The sequence below is a fragment of the Ictidomys tridecemlineatus genome, chromosome 14, assembly GCF_052094955.1.
Source record: "Ictidomys tridecemlineatus isolate mIctTri1 chromosome 14, mIctTri1.hap1, whole genome shotgun sequence".
NCBI classification, from domain to species: Eukaryota; Metazoa; Chordata; class Mammalia; order Rodentia; family Sciuridae; genus Ictidomys; species Ictidomys tridecemlineatus.
The window spans coordinates 67,445,774-67,465,111 of record NC_135490.1 but is presented as its reverse complement, the minus strand read 5'-3'; the positions used below and the strand labels follow the sequence as shown (position 1 = coordinate 67,465,111).

The following is a 19,338-nucleotide window of genomic DNA, read 5'->3' as shown; positions in this document are numbered from 1 at the left end:
AGAGGAGGTTCACAGAGTCGGGCCCTCGGGCCGGGCAGGCAGCGCCTGCTCCCCCACTCACTGCAAGGGTGTAGGCAGCGGTCGCTTGGCGGTAGCCAGCGGTGGTTCACAGAGCTGGTCTGCGGGAGCCCAAGCAGCCAAGCAGGCAGCGCCGGCTCCCAAGTTCACTGCGCTGTGTGAGCAGCGGCTGGTTGAGGTTCACCAAGCCAGCCCGGGGGGGGGGGGGGGGACAGGCAGACAGCCAGCAACTGCTCCCAAGTTCGATGTTACGTGTGGGCGGTTCACAAAGCCGGGCTGCGGGGACCCAGGCAGGCAGCTCCTGCTCCTAAACTCGCTGCAGCGTGTGGGCGGCGGTCGGCTTGGGTTCACAGGGCCCACCCGCGGGGGTCCAGGCAGGCAGCAATGGTTCCCAAGAACTATGCAGCGTGTGGCCTGTGCCGGCTGCGATTCACAGAGCCAGCTCACGGGGACCCAGGCAGGCCGCTCCTGCTCCTAAACTCGCTGCCGCGTGTGGGCGGCGGTCGGCTTGGGTTCACAGGGCCCACCCGCGGGGGTCCAGGCAGGCAGCAATGGTTCCCAAGAACAATGCAGCGTGTGGCCTGCGCCGGCTGCGATTCACAGAGCCAGCTCGCGGGGACCCAGGCAGGCAACGACCGTTCCCACGAATGCTGCAGCGTGTGGGCAGCGGTCGGCTTGGGTTCACAGAGCCCGCCCGCGGGGGTCCAGGCGGTTAGTGTCCGCTCCTATGCTCACTGCAATGTGTAGGCAGCGGCCATTCGGCGGCCCCCGGCGGGACTGTGCCCCGCTCTGGGTTGCCGAGATTTAGTATTTTGTGACAATCTGACACCTCCTATTAAACTTACTAGTTCCAGGAAGGTCTCCTTTCAGAGGAAATTTGCTTGAAGTTTCCCAGCAGGACGCATGTGGGTGTATTAATGAGTCTCTCTGATCCCCTTACCACGGAGGCATTGTATGTGCTGCCTCTTCGCTGGCAGCCATGTTCTTCCCCCCTTATATAAATATTCTTAACAAATGGAAAAAGGCAATTTTTCTGAAAAAAAGATTTTTCTTGATATAGCTCTCTTAAAGAATTGGGAATATAGAAATCCAATGTAAATGTAAGAGAAGCATAAAAAGGTTTAAGTTCACATTTTTCTCTTTTAAATTATTTTAAGTAACATTAAGATAAAGGTTTACATTCATTATAAAAATCTTGTTTAATTTTATGCAAATGATTTAACCCTGATTGCTGCAATGCAAATTGAACATTTAAAAAATGTATTGTATACATGGAACAATAATATCTTGTTTGCCACCTGTGTACAAATTCCAACTGTCCTCAGATCAGTCAGGGAAGATGACCTTTGAGAAACACTAGTTACAGTGTCGGTTGGAGTCACTACTCAGTCTCTTGACAAGAGAGCCAGGAACTCACTCAGTCTCCAAGATGTGTGCCAAATGGCCTCCAATGATCTTCTCCATGAATGCTTATGAAATATGCATGTGAAAGAGGTGTGCAGAAATTCCGGAATAACAAAAATCGTTCAGAGGAAACACATTATTTGGGTCAATACACATAGAACCTTGTTGGAAAGAATCTCTCCATCTTCCTTAGCAGGCAATTGGCCCTGTTCCTAGTCCCAGTTTCTGCAAGCATTTCAGGAGCCAACCCTTGGTGGACTAGGTGGAAGTGGCCCTGGCCCAAAGGAGCAGGCCATGTTTTCACACACTGTTTTTTAATTTTTGTATTTCCCTCTTGCTCAGATAAATTCCACTGAATTTAACCTACCTAATATTTTTTTTCCTTTGAATATCAATTATGGGATACAAACTCAGAGCTTATTCATCTTAAAATAATGATAAGGGTGTGATTTATGTTTACATGCTATTTCCATGATTAAAACACACAGAGTAGGGATGTAGAGAGAGCTGACCAGAGTTGGCACTGCTTAAACAGCTCTGAATTCAGCTGTGGGCCAGGCACAGAACCACACTCTGGGTAGGTTCCTTGTTTGCTATGGGAAAATTCCCCCACTCAATCCCATGTCCCTCTAATAGTTAGAATCCAGTTCTCCAATAATGTCCCTGATGACCTTTGCAGCAGGGCAGGAACATACCCTCTTGCTGAGGAGGTGAGCAGACTTTGCAGTCTCCTAGAGGGTTGGATAGCTGTGGTGGCATCTATTAGTCTGAGAGGTCAGAGTACAGGAGCCTGGCCACAGTGATCTTTTCTGCCCAGTGGTGGACCTGGTCACCCAGGTAAGGAGCTGGCCTCCTCCTCTGCAGACCTTAGAGTCACCCTCATCACTTTGGTGCCCAATATCCTGGAGGGCAGAAGCCAGAGCTTGCCTCCCAAGGAAGCTATGGATCCCACCCAGGCCTACAAGCCTGAACACTACCACTCAGCCAGGCAGTGGCCTTTGTGGCTCCCAAAGCTTAGGGGCCCTCTCACCTCCACAGGCACAGATGAGCGCTTGCTGCTGAGAGCTGCAGGTAGGAAAGGATCTAACCAGCACTGGAGATGAGCCTGTGCATGGAAGGAAGAGTTAGGAATGGAAATTGATGCTTGGTGGGGAAAGGAAACCAAAGAGTAGCACCTGAATTCTGTTCCTGTCCCCAACACAAAACCTCTCCTTGACCCATGCACCTGGCATAATAGCCACAGCAAGCAACTTTTAGTACATCTCCTGGACAAGCTGCAGGGCTCTCAAAGGGCATGGTGGGCTGTTTCTACATTTCCCAGTGTTCATTCTGGGGTCCTGAGCAGAAGGAAAGCTCCTTTTATTTCAGACTCCCAACTCCAGGGGTTGAGTTCATGGCAACTTTGGCAAAAGCCACAATATGGACTTAGAAGATGGAACCTGACCCTTTTGGAGAGCCCCATCTCATGACCCCAGCTCCTGGGTCATGGAGCCCCACCTCCATGACCAGGTGACACCTTTCAATCCCAACATTGTTCTCACTGTCTCCCATGTTCATTGACCTAAGTACTAGAGGGACAAGAAGGAGAGCCACTGGGGCCAGCACAGGGGAAGAATCACAACTCCCCTCTCATCATGCACTGCTTGGCTACTGTCCAACCCTCCAGGAGACTGCAAAATCTGTGCACCTCCTTGGCAAGAGGCTATGTCCCTGCCCAGCTACAAAAGTCATCAGAGACATTATTGGAGAGCTGGACCCTAACTACTAGAACATCATGGAATTGAGTGGGGGAATTTTCCCATAGTGGGCTACTCAGTGGGTGCCCCTTGTCCTCCTAGCACCTGCACATTGAGGAGCCTTGTCCCTGTCAACAGACATCTCCCAGACTTGCACCCCCATGACCTACCTTGCAGCTACATGCAGGAGGCTGAGGTGGTAGAGGGCAGCTACCCAGAAAGTCTGAAAGATCTACAGTGGAATGTAGTGTGAGCTGTACCACCTCTGTTTGCTGACCTTGGCTGGACTTGGAGGGCTGCATCTTGCTTCCTATCTAAGCTCAGGATGCCTTACTCCAACCCCACTATCTTTACCTGTCCAATAGTTTCAATAATGGCAGATTTCTTTCCAGGATTAATTGGGATAATCCTGGTAAGGCCTCATTAATCTTCCACAGTCTGGTTCCAACTGACCTCACAACTTTTCTAACATTGTTAAGAATTTGCAGGAAGCATGCCTGCAATACTAGTGTCTTGAGAAACTCAGGCTGGAGAATCACATGCCAGCCTAAGCAACTGAGATGCCATAAGCAATGTAGAGAGACCTGTCATAAAATAAAAAATAAAAAACAGACTGGGGATGTGGCTTAGTGTTGAAGGGCCTATTGAGTCAATATCTGGTACAAAACAAACAAATAAACAAAAAACAGAAAGCATTTGCATAGTGTCTATGTTTAAGATGTTGGGTGGGGAGAGTTTATTTGGTTTCAGAGTCATATGGGGTTCCTCTACTTCATAGATGACATTAATACCAGACAACACTTCGCACACTCCAGATACAACCAGCTTCAGTGGGCAAAACCAGGTGTTTGGAGATGGTAACCACAAGACTTCATTTTATTCCAAAGCCTAAATTCCAGGTGGTAACCAGCTTTAGAAATGAGTCCAAATTTGATTCTTCTACCTTGGGATAACCTGTGAGGGCTTGACAATGAAGGGCTGGTCTACTTGCATTCCAACCCAGATTTCCAGGGCATTGAGGACCTCATGTATGATGACATGAACTGAGAACAAGGCTCTCCATTCCAGCCCAAGAAGTGGCCCTCCATATCTGGCTGGCCTGCCTATGGCCTGATGGATGTCATTCCTAGGCAAGAGAGGACAGGAGCCTTTTTGTCCTACTTGCATGTGCTTCAGCCACAGAACTGTTTGTCCTAGACTTACGTCACCACCAGACATGTAGGGTGGAATTTCAACTTGTGCCAAAGAGGGGTAAATTGAGGCACATGGTCAGTGAGTGGCAGAGACAGGGAGACCCTGGGCCCAGTGCAGCACCTCCAAGAGGCATAACCTATTGGGCTTCAGTTCTGCCCCTTCAGTCGGCAGTTCTTGGCATACATTGCCAAGGAGAGCTCAGCACCCTGTGGTGTGAGCACAACATTGGAAGGGGCAGGTGTTGGCAGATGGAAAAAAGGGTAATGTGAGGGGCATTCTCTGACCTCTGTGAACTCCACTGTCTGGGTGGGTGTCAGTAGAACCCCCCTTTGGAGACCAAGTAATAAATGCATCTTTGTGGGAGCAGTGTATGGGCACATCGTGGAGCTTGGTGCTGATAACGCCAAGGTCACGGGTTCGATCCCCATATGGGCCACCAAGAGGTCTCAGTTCTGTCTGCGAGCTACTGGGTGCTGGACTCCACCTAGAGCAGGACAGCCTGGGCTACCTCCTTGATGGTAGATGCAGCTCTCTCCAGTGTAACCTGCATTGTGTAACCTGTGGCTGTTGCATGAGAGGACTCTGCTCTTTCAGCCCACCAGCATGTCCCAAATGCAAGCCTGATCCTGGCTCTCTCAGTACCCAGGTATGTCCAGTCTCATACTCTCCTTCCCTTGATGTCCTCTTCCCTGACACCATTGCCTGGTACATAGGATTGCTCACCTGGGACCTGGCATGGGATCTCAGGAGGCAGAGACTGCTGTCATTACTTGAGGTCTCAGGAACCCTGTCCTCTGCTGGCACCTAGTGGGCAACTTGAGTTCCAAGGTCTTGGGTCAGACAAATGCAGGGTCTGTTTTCCTTCCTGCTTCCCTCCCTGCCTCTCTGCTTACTCTCTCCTCCTCCCTTCCACTCCACCCAGGCTGCCATCTACCAGATGTGGCTGGCCTGGGGGCTGGACTATCTCCCTCCCTATGTGTCTGTAACCGGGAAAAGCCAGTCATCATGGGGATGGCTAGACCTGATGGTGTTGCCAAGGCCAATCTGATAGCAAGAGGGCAATGGGTCTTAGGGCAGGGTCTGGGGCTGAGACTATAAGAACCAGACTATTGTGGTTCTGAGGTGATCTTATACAGCAGTGTGCTAGGAGTTCCCCACAGGACATGGTAGTCAGAACTGGAGGGCCAGGAGACCCCTTGACTCCAGGACCCTCCAATTATGCCTCTAAACTGTGTATCTCTAGGGATATAGGCTCCTTTTGCAGTGAAAAGGAGAAGGGTGGGTCCACTTGGCTGGCAGTATCCCAGTGGGCACTTGGTACACAGGATTGCTGAAGTGGGGATGATACAATTGTGTTGGCGAAATCAGGGGCTGGTATGACTAGAAGGGGCAGCGGGGCCCTCGAATCTAGCTGATACATCAGCAGCCCTGCTGGGTTGGGGGATGGTGCTCTGTGTGTGGGGACCACTGGCACCTGTCCCAGGATCAAAGCACATCTACCCTCCTGTGCCAGTCATTTTTTGGCACTATCAGCAAATCCCGGGTTTGATGGTATTGTGTCCATGAGTTTCAGGCTTTGGGTCACCTAAGGAACTGAATATCCCTTAAATAGGGGAGTTACCTGGGGCCAACCTGTATATATCTGGTGTGGAGATGCTCTGCTGTTCTAACTTTTCAGATTTCAGGGAGAGGCAGCCATGGTTTTCATAGCATTCTTTCTCCCACACACCCAGGACCTCTCCCACTTTGCAGTTACCATTTCCTTGTGTCTGAAGACAAGTCATTATCAGGCTCTCTGTCTTCTCATATGGGCTGACCCCCTGGTACCAGAATCACCTTCCTCTCTCACATTCCATTGATGGAGCCCAGGGGAAAAAGGAAGCTGCAAAGACAAGTATGGAAAGGGTGGGCACATCCTCTATATGCAGAAGGGGCAGCTTTGTTCTGAGAGGCTACAGAAGGATGGGACTTATCTTTGTATTTGCTCTCTAAACCAGCCAGATGTTCTAGAAGGGACACCTGCCTTGAAGGGAACGGATTCATCCATCACATTTGGATAGATGAACCTGGAGTTCTGAAACCACAGAGGAGGAAAGAGTTTGAGCAGTGATGTAGTAGGTGATTTTAAGCACTGAGTAGTGCTACAAAGGCTGTGGAGAGGGAAGGTCAATGGCTTGTCTGAGCACTGTCCTGGGGCACTAGATGGGAGGGTTCAAGGGGAGAGGCAAGGGCTCCTGGGTAGCAACAGGTTCTCTTCCACATGCTGATGCTATGCTGGCTGCTGATGGGATAGACAGAGCACAAAGGATGATAAATGCCCTAACCACAGAGGTAGGATCTTGAGGGTCACAAGGGCCTCCTGGCTCATTGGCCACTCACTTGTCTTAAACAGAGATGGAAAGTTATGTTATTTTCCAGTCCAAATCTATACATGTTCCCATATTCACCCCCCAGTAATGATGACCAGAAGTGACCTAGTGAGCCCAGGACACACAGTGTATAGCCCAGTTTCTCAGACAGCACAGGCTCATGCTGTTTGATGGGAGAATACATTCCATACCATGGTGAAGATGAGGCTTTCCTCTAAAAAATGTGGTTCAAATTTAAGAAATAAGGGAAAGGGACTTAAAAATTATTAGGCAATCCAGTGTGGTGGTGCATTCCTGTAATCCCAGTCATTCAGGGGCTGAGGCAGAATCTCAAAGAGTGAGTCCCCATCTCAAAATGAAAAATAAAAAGCATTCTGTAAACCTCAATGGAAGATCACCTTTGGATCTATGTACTGGACACACAAAATATGTTACCTCAAATTTGCATAATGTCAGGCTCCACACATTACCATGATCTAATCAGAAAGCAATGGAGACGCATAAACAGAGTGAGAAAAAAACAATAAGAATTTAAGCACATTTGGGGGCAAAAGGAAGGCCTTGGAGGCAAATACATGAGGGAATAGGAAGCCCCTTCAGCTAGCAATAAACTTCTTAGCCAGGTTGATGGCCAGGAAAATTGCCCAGCTCAGATCAAACAGGATAACATCAAACCAGAGTGTGGGTTTTGTGATGGTGTCAGGTCAGGCATACATGCAGATCTCTATGCTCCACAGTGAGTGTTTTAGATCCACAGTGTTTAACACTGGGCTGCAGCTTGGACCCCAGGTCTGGAATGGGCACTTCAAAACCAGCTTTCCCTCCAGTCCCAGCAGTGCAGGTTTCAAGACCACTGCAGGCCTGAGAGGGGAGTGGCAAATGGGAAGTCTGGATATGATGTCCCATATCTAGCCCACCTGTGACAAACTCCAAGCCTATCATGGAGACTCTAAACCCTTACACTGCACTATAGGAAAGCCTGGCCAGCTGTTGAGTGATGTGCACAAGGGCATCTGGGTTGACATCGTATCCACAAGAACCAAGCAGCCCATTGCTGCTATTCAGGGTTGAAGGGTATGAGTTTAAGCTAATAGCCTGGGCTGAGCTTCCTGGGTGGGTTACCTTAAATGAATGTGTTATGCTACCACTGCCCACCAGGGCTCCTACATGACTGAGAGGTGGCTCTAGAACTGCTGGGGATCTGGAATCATCTGCCATTATGAGGATGTTCCCAGAACCAGGAAGCAGCCCATATTATGTTCCAAAATTTTAGTAGGAGGCAGGAGGGATTGTGCTAAGACAGCCTAGGGAGGCGGGGTAGTATCCAAAGGTTCCTCTGGTGCTGCAGGCTAGGAGGATGGTGGCAGAAACACTGTGTACTACGTGGGAGGCAGTGCATGGACCCTAACTGGGATTGCTATAAGCAGGGCAGCATTTCGAAGGCAGGTTCTCCATGGAACCCAGGGGGGCTCCCAGATGAGGGCTGAGGTGTGGTTAGTGGGACAAAGGACTGGTTCAAATGGGGATTGAGGAGGGAGACCTGAGATGTTGGGGAGCCAGTGGGCTGCCTGTGCTGCCTAGGGCCATGGACCTGGGGCATGGGCAGGAGCTGTCATTGGAGGCAGGTGCAGCTGGAAATATTACTGCCAGAGAAGAGGGAGTAGTGTCCATGGCCATGGCCTCAGCACAGTGGATGGTGAGTCAGGTGAGCAGAGGACTTGGCTGTGTGGGTGGGGGAGACTCTTGTAGCAGTTAAGTTCTGGCCAAGGCTATTGGGGTGCAGTTGGAAAGGACTAGTGTGGGCCTTGGAAAGGAATGAAGGGGAGGAGGAGCAGGAGGAGGAGGAAGATGAGAAGCAACAGAGGAGTAAAAGGAGGAGGAGGAAGAGGAAGAGGAAATGGAGAAGGATCAGGAGGAGGGGCAAGAAGAGGACCAATGGGAGATGGAACAGATGGATGAGGAGGAAGCAGAGGAGGAGGATCAAGGCCCATGAGTGATGGGGATTCCATTCTGCAGTGTGTAGGCTTGGAGTTGAAAGGGAACAAGATATGAGGTGTGGGAAGGTGGAAAATAGAAGGTGCCAGACCCCATCTCAGGTGAGGAGGGACATGAAACAATGTAGGGTAACTCCCTCATTGGGACTGGGCCTCATGGGAGATCAGGGTTAGTGGGATGAAGCAGGGGAATAGAACAAGGGATTCCCCACTGATCATTACTTAGTGAGGGGGAAACGAGGATGCACAGAGAGGTTTAGGTATCCACCAGGCTGCAATTGCCAGTGATTGCTGGCTGGATATTTGGGGTGTGGGAGGGTTCTGTGTGTGGTGTCATTGTGTTAGTAGTCTCACTATGGGCCGCAGGTAGGGCACAAGAATAAACAGGCAGTCTGGTGGTAGAGTCCTCCATAGCTTCTTTTCTACCCTCCAAGTTCTTCATTTTACCTACAACTTCTTCTTCTTTGCACCTGGAACCTCTGTCAGCAGGGTGCCTGTGTCTTTCTCTAGGCACTGGAGAGGCCTCTTAGCAGGTGGCGGCAGACCATCTTGATAGCAGGGCAGCCACATTGGCAGGGCCATAGACATTGGCTTCTTCTTCTTGGACCTCCAAGAAGAAGCTCTGGCTGGAGGACAGCTCTCTGATGGACCACAGAAATGCTTCTGTCCATGCATTACCTTGCTTGAGCCCTGGGAGCTGGGAGAACTGGGCAGATGGTGTTTCTCCAGCCTTTCTTTGGCCCCCTTGTCTGAAAGTGAGGAGCAGCTGGGGTCTGGCTCTGGCAGCACTGCTGCCTCTGCATCAGCCTGAGCCATGGTCAGCCCTCCTGCAACTGGTCTGTGGGAGATGCAGATGACATGTCCCCCACACGGAAGATCTTGGAAATGTCCTGGGCCTTCTCTTGAAAAGTGTTTCCTTCCCCAGGCACAGGATTGGGTTCCAGAGAACTGAGTTCTCCCTGGGTCTCCTGAGGCCTTACTAATGTTTCTTCTTCTATTCTCAGGGCACCCAGTTCCAGATCCTCCTGCCTGTCTCTTCCTTCGGGAAATCTCCTCCTCCTCCTGGTGGACCACTAATTCTTCAGGCTGCTCTTTGATTGTCAGCTCTGTTTCCTCTGAATGAAGGATAGGGGGTTGGGTGGATATAATGGTCTGCACAGCCTGATGGACTTGCTCAACTGGTAAAGGTGGGAGTACTGGTCTGCAGCAAGCAGGAAGGGACCCTTACTGTTCTGGGTGGTCCAAACATCTGCGAGTTGGTGTAGGACAGCACTGGCTTTATGAGGGAGGTACCCCAGGACACCAGCGGCAGGATCCCAAAAGGAGGGCAGCACCTGCAGGAGAAGGCCTGTGAGGCAGCTGAACCAGGCCTGGGAGGATGGTGATCCTGGTGGAACAACCTGGGGACAGATATGATGGCAGCTCCTGGAGCAGCTTGGTGATCCTGCCATGGAGCCAAAGCATTGTGGGTCAGGCATGCTTGATGGTCCAAAAGGGCCAGGTGGCATGGCCCTAACCATGCTTCCTAAGAAGACTGACCATTCAGGTCAGCTGGTGAGATCTGACTGGACACTAGTGACAAGACCAAAGGAGCTCGGCTGGGACAATTACTCCTCTGGAGACCAAAGGCGCACTATTGAGTTCACCTATTGTGAATTCTGGCTGGAAAGTATGATGGAGAAAGGGCTTGGGGACAAGCCTGGTTGGTCAGAGGAAAGCCCCCAGGAAAGGGAGCAAGGCCCAATGTCCACTGCTAGTCTGAGTATAGAGCTCCTTAGGACTCTGCATTGCTTCTTTTTCCACCAAATGATTCTCATCTCTTCAGAGTGTTATTCTGGGGCTGCTTTCTTATTGGTTATTTAGATGTTTATACCACATGACTCCTAATAATATCTGTATGGCTTCTGTTTGACATGAGGTAGTCATCTGGATTTATCAATTACCCAATCAAAACTGACACCGATTACTCCTGAACTGCTCAACTCAGGTTTTCTCAATAATTTGCAGCATATTATAATTTTAGAAAACCAATAGAATGGTGTGTGGAAGGAACAGTCCAACAGAAATCAGGACCAGTCATGGTGCCTAACTTTTTGATATTAGCTTCAGGCAAAATAAGGACATTTTGATTGGGATGAAGTCCCTTTTATTCTAAAACTTAATACATATGTCTTTATTTCTGAATCATCTTTAGGGGACCCAATATTCTTGCTGTTGCCTAGGACCACATTTCTCAGAGATCTCAGTCTGTGTTGGGCTGGCTGCTGTGCTGTGGCCCAAGGTGATGCAGAACACCTCATGTTTCAAAGGTCTCAACTATGGGAAGCCAGCTCCATTGCTCTGGTCATGAGGTGAGTCTGAACATCATGGAAGAAGGGCATTTTTGCCTTTGGCTTGGGCAGCTGTTTGGCTGCTGTCCACCCGGCCTTTGCTGCTGCTGCCTCCCTGCCTCTCTCATGAGCCGGCCCAGCCAGCTGCAGAGGCAAGTTCTCAGTCTTTACCACGAGCTTCTGCGCGCTGAGCGCGGGAAGCCGGGTGCCAATGCGCCGGTGCGGGCCCAGTTCCCGCAGAACGCCAGCCTACCGCGCGCTGATGTGCTGCGCATCCAGTACCAGTACCAGTACCGCCGCGGACAGCGCCAACTGCAGCTGCTCTGCTCAGACCACGCCAAGGCCTTGGGTGCTTTTGTGCGCCCGCAGGGCCCAAAGGAGGAGCCTGGTGGCGCGGCGGCCCTGGGAACCCCGCCTGAAGATGATGATGGTCCAAAGAGCCCTCTCAACGACACCTGGGCACCGGAGATCCCACCCAACGGACGATGACAGGCAGAAGAGCTCTCTCAGTGCTGCAGAGGGGCCCGCCAGGCTCCTTGAAGGGGCTCGAGAACCCATCTGACGGAAGATGAGAGGTCTTGAGAAACTAGCTCCAGATTTGGTAACAGCTCTCCTGGCGACGTGGGCGTAGAGAGCCCTGTGATGGACGGTGAGAGATGTCCAACCTTGCCCAAAACATGGTGACAGGTCAGTCCCCTCATCCCCTTGGGGTGGCCTGGGAGGCTGAACAGTGTTGTTCGGAGATCTACTTACCCAGAGTCATGGGGAGCCCAGACGCCCCCTTCCCTCTGTCATGGACAAAGAGCCTGAGACCCTTCTCCTCCTTCACCTCTGAGAACACATCTACCCCTGGCTCTCAACGGGACTGCCCTTTCCTGTATTTAACTCTGAGAAAAGCAGACTTTTTGCTGAGAAGCACTTTGGAAAGATACCCTGATGAACCATGAGAAGACTAGAGTTCCCTTTGAAAAGCTTACTGACCCCATCCCCATACACTGTGTCAAACTGGAACCACAAAGAAGGGGTGGGGTCTCAGCCCCAGCTGATCAGCTTAAGAATCCGTATTTGATTGTTAAAGGGGCAACTCTAACTCTTGTGCCCCTTCTCTCTCAGGACTGTGGCACAAAAGGAATAAAATTGGGGATGTGCTTACTTCCCTGTTCTTAAGGAAAAAAAAAAAAGAAGGGCATTTTTTAGGAAGACTCTAAACCCATGGCTGCTATGAAGCAGAAAAAAAAGAGGACCATGTGACAAAATATAATCTCTATGGACATGCCCCCAGTGACCTACTTCTTCCAGACATGCCCAAACTTCTCCATTTACTACCCAGTACTTTCAAATTATTCATCCACCCAATGGATTTGTTCATAGATTAAGTTACCAGTCTCATAATGTAATAATTTCACCTCTGAACATTCCTGCATTACCTCACTTCAGCTTTTGAGATTACTCCTAATTCTAAAATTTCACATGCCGAGCAGGATCCCCAAAATGCTATGAACATCTCACCATGGAAAATACATTCAGTGTATCTCCAGAACACACTGGAGATACAAATCTGAACAGTTCCAGCATTTCCCCAAACTTCAAGTCCAAAGTCTCTTCTGGGACTCAAATTAAACTCTTTATTGTCAGCCTTTGTGGAAATCAAAATCAACTGCAGTATATCCAATATTCAGTGGCAGAGAGTAAGTATTTCCATTCCAAAGGGAGAAATAGACATACAGAAAGAAAAGGTTGCTATGAACCAAGACACCTCTCAGAAAATTATACACAATCAACAAATATATGGAAAAATGTTCAACATCTCTACCAATTAGAAAAATGCAAATCAAAACTACTCTATGATTTCATCTGACTCCAGTCAGAATGACAACTATTAAGAACAAAATCAATAACTATTTGCAAGGATGTGGGGAGGAAAGGCACACTCATACACTGCTGATGGGACTTCCAAATGTACAGTCTCTACAGTGCATAAAACAGTCTAGCATTCTGACCTTTCTACCTGGTTTAGTGCCTGGCAAAAATAATTCATGTCTCTCGGTTTCAGAGGCTTCATTGATAACCAGTCATTTTTTTCTTGTAGAGAAATTATTTTAATTTAAATTTTCCAATTTGTGTGTGGATATTTCTTTTTAAGACTCATACGAGGTCTAGGCTCAGTATGTAAATTCATAGTAATTGTCCCTACTCCTGAGTAGAACATGATGAGGTCAGTTAAATTCACTGAAGAAAGTCCATGTGAATTATTCAATTATTTCTTTAGTGGATAATGAAGGCTTGACCTGTGTGCAAGTCCCCAGAACTCGAAGTACAGTTGAACACCACCTCCTGGGAGAAGCATCATGTCACAGGAAGGAAATAGAGTAGCAATAAAAAGTAGTGCGTGGTAGGTGGTGGTGATGTTTGCACAGTGGGAATGTGCCTGAGGAACTTTGATACAAGACAGTTGAGATAAATAGAGTCATAAACCTATAACCAAGGTTCATGCCAATAAAAAGAGGTAGGGTACAACTTTATCTGAACATCATCCCTAACACATTGAGAAGCTGTCCCAAAGTGAAAAATGTAATTGTAGATGAATTGGGAGTGGTTCAGATGTGGACTAGTAGTAATGCAAAATGAAACCATTCCATGAGCACCTTCAACTCCTTGTCATTGTCCAAAGATCCCTGTGATTGTCGCATCTGTCATTTCTTCACATATGACACACACATTTAAAAAAATAGTAAAACGATGATGGACCAACTCTGTGCATAAATACTGAAGCACATGAATTGTGCTGCTCATCCTGATGATCTGTGCTGTTCTTCCTGTATCATAAAATATCACCCAACTCTTGTCTGTCTTGTACAGAGGTTGCCCAGCACTGTAGGCACTAGAAACCTTGACTCCTCCATTCCAGAGTTGGCAGGATGCATAGCATGGATCTGCAGTGCATTAAAAGCTCTTAGTCAGTCGATTACTCAGAGGACATTTGGGTTCAGTACCTGCAGTTTTCATCATTGTCCTCAGTCTACTTCGTGCATCTGCAACTTGAAGGCATAGCCCACTCACCTACAGGGTGATCTGGTTTAAAAGCTATGATGGCACTGTCACTGAGTTGACCGAAGCACCTATTGTAGAAATTTAAATTAATTACAGGGAGAAACCAGAAGAATTCCTATAACTAGTTAACAATTGAAATATTTTGTATGCTTAAAAAATTAAGTAAAGGAGAAATATTTTCCTATGAGTACTAAATTTCAGGAATTGGGATAGAGATTCTAAGCGGTGTATTCCATCAAGTAAGAAAAGATCTGGCCTGCCAATGGCATTGTAGGAAAGCCTTTGCCCAACTGACACATTTTGTCTGTCAAAATTAATGCTTAATGGTAGATGTCATCCAACTTTGTGACATGGAACTAACTCGTGCATCAGTGCTTGATAGAACAAAAGTCAGAACAAGGTTGTGTGGAAATCCAGTCTGGCTCTTGAATGTTCAGTCACCTTCTTGGCCATGGTAATGGAGGCTGTAACAAGGGTTGGATCAGAGTGAAAACTCCATACCCACCCTCCTTTCCCTGAGCAGGCATGGTCTTTGTTTACTGAACAAGAAGGAAGCAGCTGAGGTGGAGAGATTGTCTGGTCTTACTAAGAGCAGTCTAGAAGGTGACTAGCACCACCATGAGAGGAAAATGCAGCCATGTTGCATCCTCGTGTTCCCATTCACAGAAGCCACACAGGGTGGCACATATATCTGGCTTGTTTAGTTCTTGATGTCAGATGGAGAGACATTTCTTTTTCACAGCAGTCATCCACTGCAGGACTTGGGTGGTCTCCATGTGGAACACATTTCCACCTTGAATCCTTTGGTACTTTGGGGAAGTTGGAGTTCCCTGATGGGCCAGTCTAGGTGGTGAGTTCATTCCTTTGGCAAAGGATGTGGGGCCTGCAAATGGGAAGGAGTAGAAAAATCAGAGTAAGAAAGACACTTCCAGGGAAAAAAACATTTTGTTCCTAATATTTCCTATTTAGTGATTCCATCTTGTCCTCTGTCAGAGCTAGCTGCTCAGGTATTTATTCATAGTTCAAAGCTAGTTGACGGCAAGTATCAACAAATACTCACAAGCCTTAGCCAAATTAAAAATGGTTAGCTGAGTCAAGATCCTTCAAGGAGATGATGAGAGGAACAGAAACCAAAGTCAGCATCTTATTAAACCCTTGTTTCTTTCAGACCTTTTCAAAAATTGAATTTGATATTTTTCAGTAATTTAGGGGGAATTGAACTTCACTGAACTTCCTTTAAATGAAGGGACAGGGTTAGTGCTGAAGATGAAATCAGAAATGAAAGGCACAGGGTTAGTGTTTAAGAGGAAATCAGATATTTTGAAATATCTGATGCCTAATGGAGCTATAGTTTGAATAACATTCACAATAATAAATTTAAATTTATCCTCAGAAAAGTCATAGAACTTGGAAAGAAGGTATTCATATAGTTTTTTCGTCATTGCTAAGCACAAACAGGACTCAAATCTTGCATTTTGAATTGTATTACAATTTGTTAGTTCCTTTTAAAATGTACTTTTCATACTAATTTTAAATAATCGGTGAAAATATCTCTTCTTTGCATTTTTTGCTCTATGTTTATGCCATGATTAATTTCAACTAGTTATTTCATTGTCAGGGTCCTACAAGACAGTTGGCACACATGGTTACCAAATGGATGGTAGCATATTTTGAATGCCTAATTACAAACTCTGCATAAAGCAGTTTATAAGCCTCTTTTCAGCAAGTCCATGTTGTAAAGTTTGTTGAGTATACACGTTAATCATTATGGACTTGGAATCAGATTTGAAATCACCTCTGCTCTTTCTTACCACTGAGTGTCTTTGGAAGAAAAGTAAAGAAGCTTCCCTCCATAAAGCTCAGTTTATGAACCTGTAAAATGGGACTCCTAATATCTAGTTCGGAGAATTGTGAAACTTACATAACATGATGTGATGTTTTGCACAGAGTGTATAACACTATAAAGGCTCAATGTAATAAGAAAACTCTTGGCAACATAGTTATTTTTATGCTACAATATGTACATATTGCTCTTGCAAGAACAAAGAACTGGACATTACCATTAGAAGAATAATCAATCCTACTTAAGTACTCTGATTGAAAATGAAAACTGTTGGAGAGTGGATGTAAAAGAGCAATGTCCTTATTCCCTTGGTGCTGCAGTGCTCTGCTTTCAACCTGAGATGGGCTGAGTTCTGTGCTGCTTGGTATTGATCCTTGCCAAGGACAACTGCTATATTTGATGACAAACACCCCACCTGAGGATCACAAGGCCAGACCAAGTGTGACTTCTCATGCCCCACATGTTAGAAAGGTCTTCCTCTGATTGAGATTAAATTTAATGTTTTTGAGAAATAGAAAGCTGCTCTACTCCAGCTTCTTCAATATAGAGAATGTGAAGCAAAGCAAAGCATAGTGTACAGAGTCATGGAAACGGGCACCTCAGGGTTCTCATGAGGACACACATCATGGAACAGTTTTATGATCAACGTCATGGTGCTATCAAACTCTTGACAACTTACGTAACTTCATTGCTGCCCTGTTTCTGGCCTGCTCACATTTCCTCCTGTAAAGCCCAATTGTGTTTTTCTATGTAAACACAATCTGCAGTCATTGTTACATCAGTTCCAATCCATTGTTATTTACTCTTTATAGTAATTTTAGATATTTTCTACTCTGCAGGATTTTCAAACTTTAGAAATACTGTTAAGAGAATTCCATATGGGAATTCTTTCCTAATTGATCTAATCAATCTTGTTGAACTAATCTTGTTGAGCAAACAGCTTTTACAGATTTTTAACACATCATTGAGGGAGACAGGTTTATATTATAATAGTTGAAAGATTCATCTATACATGTGAAATATTGAAGTGTGTTTGCAAATGAATGCCAAACTTTTCTTCCTAGTGGGGGAGGGAAGACCACTGAAACTGCCTAGACAAACTTTGTTTCCTGTCTCTCCATGAGAGTTCTTTGGAATGTCTAGGAGGAGTCACAGACTTTTCACATTTTGCCACATGTACTTTATCTTGCCTCTTTCCCTAATTCAACCTTTCTGAACAGTTTGAGAAGAGTATTTGTGTCTCCTACCCCTGTGCACTTAATGCCTTTACTCTGCTGTGACTTGTCCAGGACAGCACATTCTCTCCCATAACCCTGGAAAATTCCTACATTCAGGAAACTAACATTAACACAATACATTCCTCTAGTATATAGCCCAATTTCTTAGTTGTCCTGTTGTCATCCTCCATGCTTGATTTAAGTCCAGGCTCCCACAGTTCATACACTTATCACATCTCTTTAGTCACCTTTATAGTTTCAGAAAATTTTCAAGTTTGCCTACTTCTGAAACTTAGAGACGAAGACTGTGGCATTTCTGTGTATGTGTGTGTGTGTGTGCACGTTCACATATGCACTGCTTCATTGGTGATTGTCTTCAGCTATTATGTGAAAAGCCAACAGATCGCAAATATGTGGCACCAGGCCTACAATATAGAAATAGCTGTCGACGTGTCTGCCCTGCTTACCAAATTGAGTCAGTCTAAAAACTTGGCAGGCAGGAGGTGACTAGAACTTGACAGCCTTCGAAGGAGGGGTCGTATCCATGGGCTCTTCACTGGCAGCCTGGGAGGTTGGTGGTGCTGATGCCCTCTGTGCCAGGGTGGAGGCCGGTGAGTGGTCCTGCACTGGCAGCGTGGTAACGGTGGGGGCATTGGGAAGAGAGGCTCTTTGCTGTCCAGCAGGGTTCCTAGAAGCAGGCTGAGGGGTGGGTGGTGGGACAATGGAATGGGACAGATTGGGGTTGGGTTGGGAGAACTGAAGGGTTGGGGGGCTGGGGAGGACTGGTCCCTTTGCTGGCTGCCTGTGCTGCCTATGGCCATGGACATTGCTGTCATTGGATGCAGGAGAGGACAAAATGACTGCCGTAGAAGGGGGAGTAGTGTCCATGGCCATGTCCTCAGGCTGCACAGCGGGATTCTGGGAAAGGTGAGCCGATGACATGGCTATTAGGGTGGGAGGGACACTCCTAGTGGAGTGCTGGCACTGGGTATTGGGGTTTGGGGTGGAAGGGACAGGAGTGGGTCTTGGGAAGGAATGAGGAGGAGGAGGAAGAGGAGCAGCAGGGCTGGGGAGGACTGGTCCCTTTGCTGGCTGCCTGGGCTGCCTATGGCCATGGACATTGCTGTCACTGGATGCAGGAGAGGACAAAATGACCGCCATGGAAGGGGGAGTGGTGTCCATGGCCGTGTCCTCAGGCAGCACAGCGGGATTCTGGGAGAGGTGAGCCGATGACATGGCTATTAGGGTGGGAGGGACACTCCTAGTGGAGTGCTGGCCCTGGGTATTGGGGTTTGGGGTGGAAGGGACAGGAGTGGGTCTTGGGAAGGAATGAGGAGGAGGAGGAAGAGGAGCAGCAGGAGGAGCAGCCAAAGGAGAGGGAACACTAGGAGGAGGAGCAGGAAGGGGGGGAGGAGGAGGAGGAATAGGAGCAGGAGGAAGTGGAAATGGAGAAGGGGGAGAGGGAAAAGAACTAGGAGGAGGAGGAGGAGGGGGAGGAGGAGGAGAAAAAGAAGGGGAATGAGGAGGAAGAGAGGGAGTAGGATGAGGAGAAGGAGGAGGGGGGGAGGAGGAGGGGGAGGAGGAGCAGGAGAAAAAAGTGAAGGAAGAGGAGAAGGAAATGGAAGAGGAGGAGGAGGAGGACAAGGAGAAGGAGGGGGAGGGGGAGGAAGAGGAAAAGGAGAAGGAGGAGGAGGAGGAGGAGGAGGATCTATGCACATGGGGGTTGGGGATTCCATTCTGGAAGAGGTAGGATTGGAGGGGAAAGGGACCTGGGTAGGAGGTGTGGGAAGGTGAAACACATTAGGGGTAATTCCAACATGGGGACTGGGGGTGAAGGGAGAAGGAAGTTTCCTGGGAAGAGGCAGTGGAATATTAGATGAGGGGGAAGGTGGAGGGATGGGTAGGTTCAGGGGCCCAGCAGGCTCGAATTCCATTGGGATGGGGGAGGGGTCAGTGGGTGGGGGGAGGGGGCCTGCATTCCAGGTAGGGCCTGCAGGTGGGGAGGATGAATGGACAGTGGTGGTGCAGTCCTCCAGAGCCTCTCTTCCGCCCTGGGCGACCTGTGTCTCAGGCTTCACGTGGTTACTTCTGGCACTCTGAACCCTCCTCAGGGTGCCTTTTGAACATAAAAGTGGCCGCTTTGCAGGTGGGGGCAGCCCATCCTGATGCCAGGCAATTAGTG

At 48.0% G+C, this 19,338-nt stretch overlaps 1 protein-coding gene across 1 annotated transcript in view; it reads left to right on the top strand.

Moving 5' to 3' along the window:
• The window catches only part of LOC101962651 (succinate dehydrogenase assembly factor 1, mitochondrial), a 29,620-nt gene extending 17,391 nt beyond the window's left edge, over positions 1–12,229 (top strand). The window contains exon 2 of the mRNA XM_078031286.1: positions 9,720–12,229. Within this exon, the coding sequence (XP_077887412.1) occupies positions 11,034–11,534 (501 nt within the window). The 5' untranslated portion in view covers positions 9,720–11,033 and the 3' untranslated portion in view covers positions 11,535–12,229. The remainder of the gene's footprint in view (positions 1–9,719) is intronic.
• The last annotated feature ends 7,109 nt before the right edge of the window (positions 12,230–19,338 follow it).